Here is a 12,213-nt window from a genome sequence, read left to right as displayed (position 1 = left end):
CATCATCAAGTGAAGCTGCCCTGAGTCCATCTCATTATGACATCCTACTACTAATGTCCAGGAGCAGAGTATATCATAACCACATACATAATGTTAGTAGTTGACGCATAATAATTTGAATCTGTCAGTCTGTCTGTACAGTATTCAGTATATAAGGGAGTGAAATTGATTTCCTTCAGTGCCCTGTGCAAACAGTACAAGCAACAAAAATAGGTAAGAAACATGTAAAAAAAAGGAGTACAGTAGGCACAGAAAGTAAATTACTGATGATAATCCTCTAGTTTTTCATTGTTTGAGTGGGTGATAATAAAGTGTAGTCTCCATCATAAGCATGTGCTGTGTGAACAAATGAATGTGGAAAATTGAATTTAGTCCTTCCATGCATTAATTTAAAAAAAAAAATTCTTCATACTTAAAAAAGCTTATTTCAACTTCGACAACTTTGGAAAATGGTGCAATTAAGCGCGTTGTGTTCCCAAAGCCTAAACAAACATGCAATGTTGTATATCTATTAAATGACACTGTGCAAGTACAGACCTGAAGGTGGTATCAAACAAAAATCAATACAGTATGTAATAATGAATAACAAAACAAACAAAAAGGCTCAGCAGTTCAGACAATTGGGGTTAGAGCTCAGCACCATTGGTGATCAGCCTCCTCGTCTATGAAATGCCCTCCTACCAAAGACTACTGAGAGGTTGTTGTTGTTTTTAGTTTTTAAAAAGGACTTTTAGAAGAACCTTTAACTTTTAATTAACCTTGCTATTTGCTGCTTTTATGGTCTTATTTTTATTATATTTTATGTAAGTTCAATATACTATTATTATTATAATTATTATTACTATTATTAGTAGTAGTAGCAGCAGCAGTAGTATTAGTAGTAGTATTATTATTAAATCTTCGTACGTAACCACGACAATGACGTCAGAACGCACGCTTCACGCTCAGTCACATGACCAAAGTGTACCGTGACGCGTTGTCCAACTGAGCATGTAACCAGGAAGTGGCTGCTCTAATTTCAACATGTTAACAGAAGTAAGTGACACATATTAACATTAATCTGCTACATATAAGACATCAAACTGCTATTGTGGCGTCATTTACTGTTGCTAAAAAACGTCTGGAAACACTATTTATTATGTTGTCCTCGTTTTCAACAGCTGTCGTGAAACTGTTGCTAAGCTACCACGCTAGCTTTATGTTAACTTAGCTTCACATCAACGCTCATAAAACACACATAATGTTCTATTTCATGTGGGTAAATATGTGTTATCACATTTATACATATATATTCACACTTTACCTCGGTGCTCAGCTATGCTAACATTTGAGTAGAAGTTACACGTCGACGTTATTCATCAATAAAGTCACAGTCTTAAAATAATCTATTATCTTCTATTTACTCAACTAACTTAATGCTGTGACAGAACTACAGCAGATAAAAACAACGTAGGTCTGCCATCATGGACATGTACTATATTTAGTTTGAGTAGTGGTAGTTAAAGGACATGCACACAGTTTTTCATGTGTGTATTAAAACAACAGCCAGAAGCACAAATGAAGACTGAAACCTGCTTTTCTTGCTGTAATCTGTTTTCCTCCTGTTCATACTGACTATTAGAAGATCCCTTCATAATGTACTTACAATGTAAGTGATGGAGGACAAAATCCACAGTCCTCCTCCTCTTGTATAAAAATGTATTTAAAAATTTATCTGAAGCTCAATATGAAGCTTCAGCCGTCCAAATGAGTCATAGTGCCAAAATCCCTCTTTTTGTTACTATACTGCCACCACAGCTCAACAAGGAAACACTTTTGATGCTAAAAATACTGTAAATGTGGCAGATCTCCACTTGAGACTAATTCAGACTGCTGAAGCTTCAAATAAGCTTCACATCTACTTTTCGATGACTGTGTGGACACATTGAGGATTTTGGCTTCCATCACTTAGATTTAGAGCTGCAACAGTAAGATGATTAAACAATAAGCTGCCAACTATTTTGATACTTGATTAATCATTTTGAGTCATCTTTTAAGACTCTCAAACTTTAATATTTTCTGGTTTATTTAGTCTTGTTTGTAGACTGGATATATTTGGGTTGTTGACTGTGACTGAACCAAACAACTAATTTTAATTTTAATTGAGAAAATAATCAACAGACTGGTTGATAATGAAAATAATTGTTTTCTGTTATTGTGCAACCCTTCTTACATTGTGGGAGGTATATTTTAACAGCAAGTAGGAACAGGAGGAATGATTACAGCAAATTAAATCTCTTTCACAGTTCAAGAGGTGTTCAAGAGATTCTTGATTAAAACACGCAGTTAATGCTCAAGCTCATATGATCCAGGACCAGTCCATGTGTTCATATGATGTATGAAATTCGCTTTTTCAGTGCTGTGAGTCTCTAAGGGTTTTGTCTCTTCCTTATTGATCCCTCAGGATACTAATGATGAAGATGTGTCTCTGTTCGATGCAGAGGAGGATGTGGGGAAAAGGTCGAAGAAGTCGAGTATCAAGTAAGTCAACAGAGGACAGCTGATTTTAAACATCCATCAATGTCTGCAGAGCAAGTAAATGACAGTGGACAACCCTAACACTAACCCTAGTAGAGTATCAGAGTTGGAACCAGCTGTTTATATAGTAATCTTTTAAAAACTTTTTTGATAATTGAATAAACATTGTAGTCATTTTTTAAAGCAAAAACACTAAAAATTTGCTTATTGCAGCTTCTCGAATGTGAAGATTTGACATTTTTCTATGTTATATATGATGGTTTGTTGACTAAAACAAGGAAATTATATATACTATGCTGCACTGTGAGAAAAAGTAATGGCCTTTTTCATTATTTTCGGACACTTTTTAGACAAATAAATAGATCTGTAATATGCACTATTTTCACTATAGATTAATTGTTTTAGTTGTTTTAGAGCTGCAAAAGTCACTCGATTAACTGATAAGTCAGTTGATGGAAAAGTATTTTGAAACCATTTTGATAACTGAATAATCATTTTGGTCATTTTTAAAGCAAAAACCCTAAAATCTGCTGGGTGCAGATTCTCAAATGTGATAATTTGATGTTTTTCAGTGTCATACATGATAGTAAGCTGAATATCTTTTAAATGTTGGACCTATTGTAAAGAATGAATCTGCCTTTTAGATAAAACTTGCTTAACATTGGATTTAATATGTTGAATATGTGTTACCAGGCATCCAGTGGCGTCCTTCTTCCACCTCTTCTTCAGAGTCAGCGCCATCCTCGTCTACCTGCTCTGTGAGATCTTCAGTAGAAGTTTCATCGCCTGCATGGTCACAATAATTCTCCTGCTCTCATGTGACTTCTGGACAGTAAAGGTGATTAACTTACATGATCAGTTATGTCAAGTTTACAGCAGGAAGTGGGGATTATTTAAGGCCAACAATATCCTTTTTATATTTTTACAGAACATCAGTGGGAGGCTGATGGTTGGTCTGAGATGGTGGAACCAGGTGGATGATGATGGACGAAGCCATTGGGTGTTTGAAGCAAGGAAGGTAAGATGCTTTGATGTTGCAGTAATTGTTCTGTCCCACCCTTGGGTCTTTAAACCCCTCATCATATACTGACCTCTTGTACACTTGTTTACTGTCGGCGAGCTTTATGGTATTTGCAGATGTCCTAATGGTGAGAATATCCTGTTTTGTTCAGGGCACTGGGAAACAACAAGCGTCAGATGCTGAATCACGAGTCTTCTGGCTCGGACTGATCGTTTGTCCTGTCATGTGGGTCATCTTCGCCTTCAGCACCCTCTTTTCTTTCAAGATTAAATGGATGGTAAGTCCTTAAATGCAACAAAAGAAGCTTATTGTTCTTCAAATCTCATGAAAACACCAAAACAAACAGTGTTAGTCCATCTATGGACTAAACTAAACTTTCTAGCTTCCCTTCCTTGTGTGTGGCACTCAACCCCAAACACACAAATTCCTTCTGAAGATGTAAATCTTTAAAACATTTAGAAATATGTAGATTAAACTTTTGGTTCAGTAGTTTTCTAAAACAGCTGGGCACTGTAGCGTTGTAGCAAATGTTACCCAAAAAGGAGGAAATAGTTTATTTGTTAGGGACTTTCTTCAGTGGTGGAAGAATCCATATTTGGAGTTCCAGGGAGTATTTCTGGCAGCAGGGAAGTTTGTGTCTTTTCTTCAAAATGTACTTAAAAGCACCAAAAATAAAACTAATATATATGCAGAACGGCTCAATTCAGAATCATGATATATTATTGTATTAGAATCCAATTATTGATGCATACATGCTCACTAAAGTCTTATGAAAATTGATATTTGGTATTATTGATCTGAATCTGCAAATTAAGTAGTAACTAAAATGTTTAAATACATTTAGTGGAGTAAAAAGTACAACATGTTTTCCTTTAATATTTAAGGCAGAAGTCGAAAGTAGCAGAAAATGAAGGTATTCAATTAAAGTACATGTACCCCAAAATTGTACTTAATTAGTACTTGATGACTTTCCACTGTGGTTTTCAGTCATTTTTGAGGAATAAGAAAAATAATACACAGTCAATACCTTTTTAATAGGATGTACTCATTGTTTGTTTTCAATAAGAACAATGAAGAATATCACCAGGCTTATTCTTACTCAAGTTTTCTGTGTTCATAAATCATGTATGTTAAACCCTGCCTGTGTTCCTCCACACAGCCTGTAGTGATCATGGGTCTGGTGCTGCAAGGGGCCAACCTCTACGGCTACATACGGTGTAAAGTGGGAGGCAAGACCAGCTTAAAGAACATGGCGACTAATTATTTTGGACGACAGTTTCTCAAACAGGTGACTTTTTTTTTTTTGGAGTAAAACACATTAATAATGATGTCATTGTTTGTTATTTTGTCGCTCCAGAAAGTCTTACAGATGTTTTGTTTTTCATCCACAGGCGCTGTCTAAAGAGGAGGAATCATAGAGTGCGTCTCTTCAATTTTTTTTACATTGTTCTTAATACTATATACTCCTTTAGCAAGTGGATACATAGACAGAAACTAGGGCTGAACAATTTTGAAATATCTAATTACACTTGCATTATTATTTCCATTTTAATTGAAACGCATATTAAAATGATTATGGTGTGATTTTTTTTTTTTTACCAGCATCTGTACCAAACACAGATGTCTGTAGAATATAATGTGTAGGCCAGCACGTCTCTGCAGCATGACGATATATATATAATTTTAAATGATATTTTGACACACATTTTACATTTCTTTTAACAAATGACGCACCTCCTGTGATATTTGCAACGGGCCACATTGGGATTCCGATAAAAACTCGATTAAATGTTCAGCCCTAACGGAAACCTTTTTTTCATCATGAACTGAAATCACATTTTTGATTTTTTTTCTATTGTTTAGTTTTTTCCTCCTCTTGCCTGACTCTGCATCAGCTCAAAGGGTTTATAATGGCTAGATATTCTGTGGCCCTTGTACTCTGTATTATCTGAGATTTAAACCCTCTAAAGACTTACTAATGTCACCTGCGTGCTTGGCGTTAATGCATGACGGAAAAAAGAGTGAAAGGACTTGAGATGTTAAACTGAGTGTAGTTTTTCATGTGTTAGTAGTCTCAGAGAAAGTTCAGATATCTTAGTTTATTTACTTTTCCTCCTTACTCTAACCTTTATAATATTAAAATGATGTTTCCGAATGGTATTGTGCAAACGTTTTTGTTTGTATGATATGCGAGATTGTAAAGTAACAGTGTAAAGTATTCCAGGAGATCTGTAAATATGTATGTAAAGAAACAACAATATGTGGAACATCTTCTTTTTGTGCAAATACATTTGTAACATTTTTCCGAACAGTGTGGAAGTTTTTATTTATTATTATTACAATTTTCAAACTTGGAAATCCAACTTCAGTGACTGTTTCGCTGCAGGTTTCCGTGCCAGAGTTTATTTTCATCCCAGTTCCAAGTACAGTAGATTACATCATGAGCGAACAGTTGTAGATGTATTGGGCATTTGCAAATCAATGAGCAAAATTGCATTATGGAAATAATTGATGACATTGACAAATGCCATTGTGCTAACTATAGCCAGCTACGCCTGGTGATGTTTATCTGTTTGCTGCTCAGAAGACAAAGAGACATAATGCCATCTGCTCAAGCTTGGAGGATGATGTATGACTGCAGCATTCTACTGTACGCATACATTGTCCATTTTAGAGCGCAAAATTAAGTTATTTGTCCAAGAAATAAAAATAGTGTGGCGAATCAATATAGGCAAGAAATGACTCAGAGAAATATGAATTATTTAAAAAATGCCAAAATACACTGGAGTCTGACTTAAAAATACTTTCAAATCAATGTGATTAAACCAATACAGACATTGCACCTGTCATTTTATGTATTATAACGCCTGTCTGGAAACATGCTACATGAACTTGTGAAGAAATGAAACCACTATCAAACTGAATGAATCATTTCAGTGATCCCAATCAAGTTTAATTCATAACATGATAGACCTTGAAGACTATTACACGCTTTTAGAGTGATTAGCGGTGCTATGAGTGAGATTATTTCATTATTAATTATTTTCAGAGGGGGATATTTTATTTGCCCCAACGAACATGGCGTCTATTTGGTTCCAAACTCCCTATTTCCCGTTCCCACCCGCATTCAGAGAAGACCCGCCGTACTCTGCCTCTGATTGGCTACTACTTGTTGCCAACGTTCTATTGGTTAAGGTTGGGGTAGCGTTCAGGATCTAAGCCAATCAGAGGCAGAGTAGGGCGGGTCTTCTCGGAATACGGGTGGAGAAAAAAGAACGCCTCTCAAACACGTCACAAGGCGGATACGGAAGAGAAGCCTCACCTTTTTGATTACATCTGTCACTACCTTCTTTTTACAGTCTATGGTCACTACCCGATGTTTTTTTTTTTTTTTTCAATAAACTTTATTATCATTTCCATAATATACAAAAAACTCTCGATAGGAAAACATGTGCATTCTTTTTACCAAACAAAGATATCTCCATTATAAATAAAATCTACAAGGCTATAGACATAAAAGGATATAATTATAAAAATATATATATATATAAAAAAATAAAATAAAATACAAGGCATTTCATATCATTAATAAAAACAAAACCTTCAAAAAAACAAATATTTCGTTGCAGTTTCACTCAATTTACAAATTGGCTTGTATACATTTAACAACTTCAAAGAAGAAAAATATTTATTTAGTTCATTTTTAAACCAAACTATTGAGGGGTGTTTATTTTTCCATTTGCTTGAATGGATGTGATATTTACCCAAAACTATAATAATATTGACCAGTTCTGAAAATTCTTTGGAAAGATTATCTTTATATAAAAGAATCTGATGTTTATCAAATGGTGTGATGTTTTCTATTTTATTACCTATCCATTCAAACACATCCTGCCAAAAAAGTGATGTCACTGTACAAGAATAAAAAAGATGTTCAGTAGTTTCACACTCCGCATTACAAAAACAACATGGCTCAACCTCAAATCCAAATCTTTTCTTTAATGTTTCTGCTGCTGGATAATAGCCATTAATAATTTTAAATTGCACTTCTTTGGCTTTTGGGCTGATTGGCCATTTCAGATATTTTGTAAATTTGTTTATAATTTTTAGATTACTCTCTCTTATTCTAACGTTTGTTGCCCTTGTATGACCATAAAAAAGGTTCTGCATGAACATCTTTCGTATTATTTTATTATTGCATTTTTTATCAGTAATTAGCATTTGTTCAATTTTTATATCTGGTAAGACTATCTGTACACTGGAATGAGATAGAGTATTCTTAATCAATTGTATTAGTGGAACTGGAATAGCTTTACAAATTTTGCTATATTCCCTATAAGAGGACTGCATATTAAATTTTTCATTGAAAGAGTTGAGTTGTAAGATTGAACCATGTTCATCCATCAGGTCAGCAACAAAAATTATTTTCTTATCACACCATTTTTTGTTGTACAGGGTTTTTCTATTTGATGTAATTGCTCTGTTGTTCCACAATGTGGATCCATGTGGACTAAAGTTGTGTGTAAATATCATTTTCCAGTATCTTAACACTTGTTCATGAAATTTTGACAGTTTCAGAGGTAATTTTGTGATTTCAAAATCACATTGTAACAAAAATTCAAACCCTCCTACTTTTTTAAAAATATTTTTGGGAATATGAAACCAGATAGATTCAGTTTGTGACAGAAAGGCTTTTATCCAATTTACTCTAAACATCCCTACCATTGATTCTATATCTAATGTTTTTAAACCTCCTTTATTAGTATCTTTGACCAAATGTGACTTTTTAATATAATGTGTTTTATTTTTCCATATAAAATTGTAAATTATGGAATTTGTTTTCTTAATGTTTTGAGAAGTAACATATAAAGATTGGCATGGATAAACCAATTTCGATATGCCCTCCGCCTTAGATAATATGTTTCGGCCAAAAATTGATAGATCTCTTATAAGCCAATGATTTAGGGTTTTCTTCATCATCTCTAGTTTTTCATAAAAATTTCTTTCCTCCCTTAATTTGGCATCTTTAATTAGTTTTATTCCTAAATATTTCACCTCACTTTTTACAGGAATTGACATAATCTCAACCTCTTTACAAGGATAAAGTGGCAATAGTTCGCATTTGTCCAAATTTAAACTCAAACCAGATGCTTTGGAAAATATGGAAATTACATTTAAAGCTTTTTCTATTACTGATTTATCTTTTAGAAAAAATACCGTATCATCAGCAAACTGACTCACTACCCGATGTGAGTCGTGTCACTACCCGATGTGAGTCGCCTACCCGATGTGAGTCTGACATGCGCAGTAGCGTTCTCGATCGTCCGCCATCTTGGACGGATATCTACGGCAACACCGCTTGGACAAACTACTGCTACCATAGGTAAGACTGGTTTTTTGTGCGTTGCGTTTCTCGCGCATGCGCCATGACGCTACCTGACGTCAGTCTACCGCGCATGCGCGTTGTGTTACCCGATGTGAGTCTGGTTACCCGATGTGAGTCTGTAGCGCATGCGCTTTGTATCTATCCGCGCTGTTACCCGATGTGAGTCGCGCATGCGCCACTTTTCAATCTTGCACCGTCAATTTCAGCGGATTGATTAAAATGAGCGATTTTGAATATTTCAGTCAACTCCATGCTTACCTGCAATCGGGACAGTTTAATCCCAGTTGTGGAAAAGCTGTGAAGTGGAAGATTACTCGTTCTCAGAGTAATTACATCTTGAAAGGTAATTTGGCTAGCTAGCATGGTAATTTGATAATGATAATCATGGTAATCATTTGAATTATAATAATAAAATAATGAAAATATTTTAGCACAACATTTCCTATTTTCCAATATTTTTTTTTCATATTAATCATAAATTTTATTTTTAATCTCTTCACGAAAAAATGTTTTAAAAAGTGTTACACATGGCTCATTAGTGACAAAATATGTCTGTTTCAAGAGGTTGTCATAAATCAATACATTTTGTAATCAACATTATTTTAATGAAAAACATGAATATATATTGCAAGACAGATAGAAGACACAGACAGACACACACAGAGAGAGACAGACACACACACACACACAGAGACAGACACAGAGAGAGAGACAGACAGACACACACACACACACAGAGAGACAGACACACACACAGAGAGACAGACAGACACACAGAGAGAGAGACAGACAGACACACAGAGAGACATACAGACAGACACACACAGATAGACACAGACACACAGAGACACACAGAGAGAGAGAGACACACACACAGACAGGCACACGCAGAGAGAGACAGACAGACAGAGAGACAGACAGACACACACAGAGAGAGACAGACAGACACACACAGAGACAGACACACACACAATTGTAATTAAAGAATTGTTTTCTACACAGATGGCAGACTGTTCTACACTGGCCCAAACAAACTGTACATGCGGCTGGTGGTTATGTCTGAGGAGGAAAAGAGCGCTGCTCTCAAAGAGTGCCACAACCAGCAAGGCACAGGCAACCACAATGGTGTCAGAGGCACCAGAAACCGTTTGGTGGCAGGATACTACTGGCCCACCATCACGGAGGATGTTACTGACTGGGTAAGGCAAAGTTTGTTATCTGGACGATAGAACTTCCAACTATATTTTTATTTCAAGAAAAACTAACTAACATGAGATATCTATTCAAGTACATTGACCTCTGTTTCAGGTCACGCGCTGTCACCAATGCCAGTTAAATGATCCAATAAAAACAGTGGCACCAGTGCTACACTCCATCAAGGTAGTGTTGAACACCAATATATAATGTTCTTTTCAACATGTGTCAGATGACTCTGTGATAAACTATCGACATTTATATTTGCAGGTGAAAGAAAATTGGAGTGTGCTTGGAATGGATCTAATTGGCCCATTAAAGGAGACTGCACGCAAGAACAAATACATTCTGACAATGACTGATTTATTCAGCAAGTTTGTTGTTGCTGAACCGCTACAGTCAAAGTCAGCTGTGGAGATTTCCGCTGCAGTAACTGCCAAGTTTTACATGTTTGGCATGGTCAGCAAAATCATAACTGACCAGGGGAGGGAGTTTGTGAATGAGGTATGATGAATACAATATTAGATAAACCGTGATCATCTTCATAGCTGCAGATCATTCATGTATTGTTTTTCTATTCAGTCGATGCTTACAGACTTTGTTGTATTGCTCTTGTATACATATTTACAGCTCAACAAAGAGATCTTCACACTGCTAAACATGATGATGTGGTCCTGTTGGCTTCATCAGACCGTGACCTCCTCGGTTCGCAGCCAAGTGTGAAGCGGCCGGGATGGGAATCAGCACCTCCAAATCTGAGTCCATGGTCCTCAACCAGAAAAGGGTGGAGTGCACTCTCCGGGTCGGGGATGAGATCCTGCCCCAAGTGGAGGAGTTCAAGTACCTCGGGGTCTTGTTCACAGTGAGGGAAGGATGGAGCGTGAGATCGACAGGCGGATCGGTGCGGCTTCTGCAGTAATGTGGACTCTGCACAGATCCGTCGTGGTGAAGAGAGAGCTGAGCCGAAAGGCAAAGCTCTGGATTTACCAGTCGGTCTTGGCAGAGGCGGTTCTGGATGGTTTTGCGCCCTGGGCGGACCGACTATCGGCGCCCCTCCCTACAAATCCTTCATAACACAAAAAATAAGATAAATAAATGAAATATATGTAAACACCAAAGTAAATTACACACATCCGTCATCATACAAATGAATAAAATAAAATAAATAAATGAAAAATACTAATAATTAATGTAATCTGACAGACTTTCACCCTTTTTACAACTGGCATTAAAATGTTTTGTGGGTGATTAGATTGCTATCAGGGAGTGCTTGACCACATGAAAGTGCAGGTGTAAAGTTATTTATTTATTTATTTATTGCATTTTCCAATAACTTACATGTAGCTATAGCGGGTCTGCATTAATTTTATAAATGTATTACTATTTATTTGGAAGCAGCAGTTTGTGTTGTGTGGCCTGGGCTCATAATCATCACAGGTCAGTCTATCCCCCGCCCCCCTCCCCCTTGCTTTTCCTCTGAGAGTGAGACTCACTCACAACCTGCTCACAGCCTCTGCAGTCGCAAGTTGATCCCCCGCCCCCTCCCCTTTGCCTTTTCTTCTGACACACACAACCTGTATACATGACTCTGAGCAGCAAGTTGACGTGATAGTAGGGGCGCCTCATCGCCCACTGCACCAACTTGATGTGGAAATGAGCGGTATTAGTCTAGAAAACTGGCGATTTTTTTTGAGGGCGCGCTTTTCTTTTTTTGAGGACGGACTTTTTTTTCTCTTTTTTTTTTTTTTTTTGAGAGCGCTCGTGCGCCCCCAAGTAGATTGCGCCCTGGGCGGTTGCCCACATTGCCCATAGCAAAAACCGCCACTGGGTCTTGGTTCCTACCCTCACCTCTGGTCATGAGCTTTGGGTAGTGACTGAAAGAACAAGATCGCAGGTACAAGCGGCTGAAATGAGCTTCCTCCGTAGGCTGGCTGGGCTCTCCCTTAGAGATAGGGTGAGAAGCTCAGTTATCCGGAGGGAGCTCGGAGTAGACCCGCTGCTCCTCTGTGTTGAGAGGAGCCAGATGAGGAGGCTCGGGCATCTAATCAGGATGCCTCCCGGACGTCCACCGGTAGGAGACCCCGAGGAAGACCCC

The 12,213-nt window shown here is 37.1% G+C and overlaps 1 protein-coding gene across 2 annotated transcripts; it reads left to right on the top strand.

The window, feature by feature from the left end:
• The first annotated feature begins 962 nt into the window (after positions 1 to 962).
• tvp23b (trans-golgi network vesicle protein 23 homolog B (S. cerevisiae)) lies at positions 963 to 5,841 on the top strand. Of its 2 annotated transcripts, none has more exons than XM_053341161.1 (7): positions 963 to 1,035; positions 2,444 to 2,520; positions 3,211 to 3,355; positions 3,446 to 3,535; positions 3,690 to 3,815; positions 4,698 to 4,826; positions 4,930 to 5,841. In XM_053341161.1, the coding sequence occupies exons 1-7, from the start codon at positions 1,024 to 1,026 to the stop codon at positions 4,954 to 4,956; spliced, it is 606 nt and encodes a 201-aa protein (XP_053197136.1). In that variant the 5' UTR covers positions 963 to 1,023; the 3' UTR covers positions 4,957 to 5,841. The 2 variants fall into 2 exon arrangements, with proteins under 2 accessions (XP_053197136.1, XP_053197137.1); XM_053341162.1 differs by having other exon boundaries at positions 969 to 1,036; positions 2,454 to 2,520.
• Positions 5,842 to 12,213: the final 6,372 nt, after the last annotated feature.

This window comes from Scomber japonicus, chromosome 20 (assembly GCF_027409825.1).
Source record: "Scomber japonicus isolate fScoJap1 chromosome 20, fScoJap1.pri, whole genome shotgun sequence".
Classification (NCBI taxonomy): domain Eukaryota; kingdom Metazoa; phylum Chordata; class Actinopteri; order Scombriformes; family Scombridae; genus Scomber; species Scomber japonicus.
This window is presented reverse-complemented; position numbering and strand designations above follow the sequence as displayed.

Excerpts from the sequence above, each read along its gene's own strand:
- tvp23b (XM_053341161.1), top strand. Across the intron at positions 3,356-3,445 it reads GTGACTTCTGGACAGTAAAG|AACATCAGTGGGAGGCTGAT; the intron begins GTGATTAACTTA and ends ATATTTTTACAG. Across the intron at positions 4,827-4,929 it reads GACGACAGTTTCTCAAACAG|GCGCTGTCTAAAGAGGAGGA; the intron begins GTGACTTTTTTT and ends TTTCATCCACAG.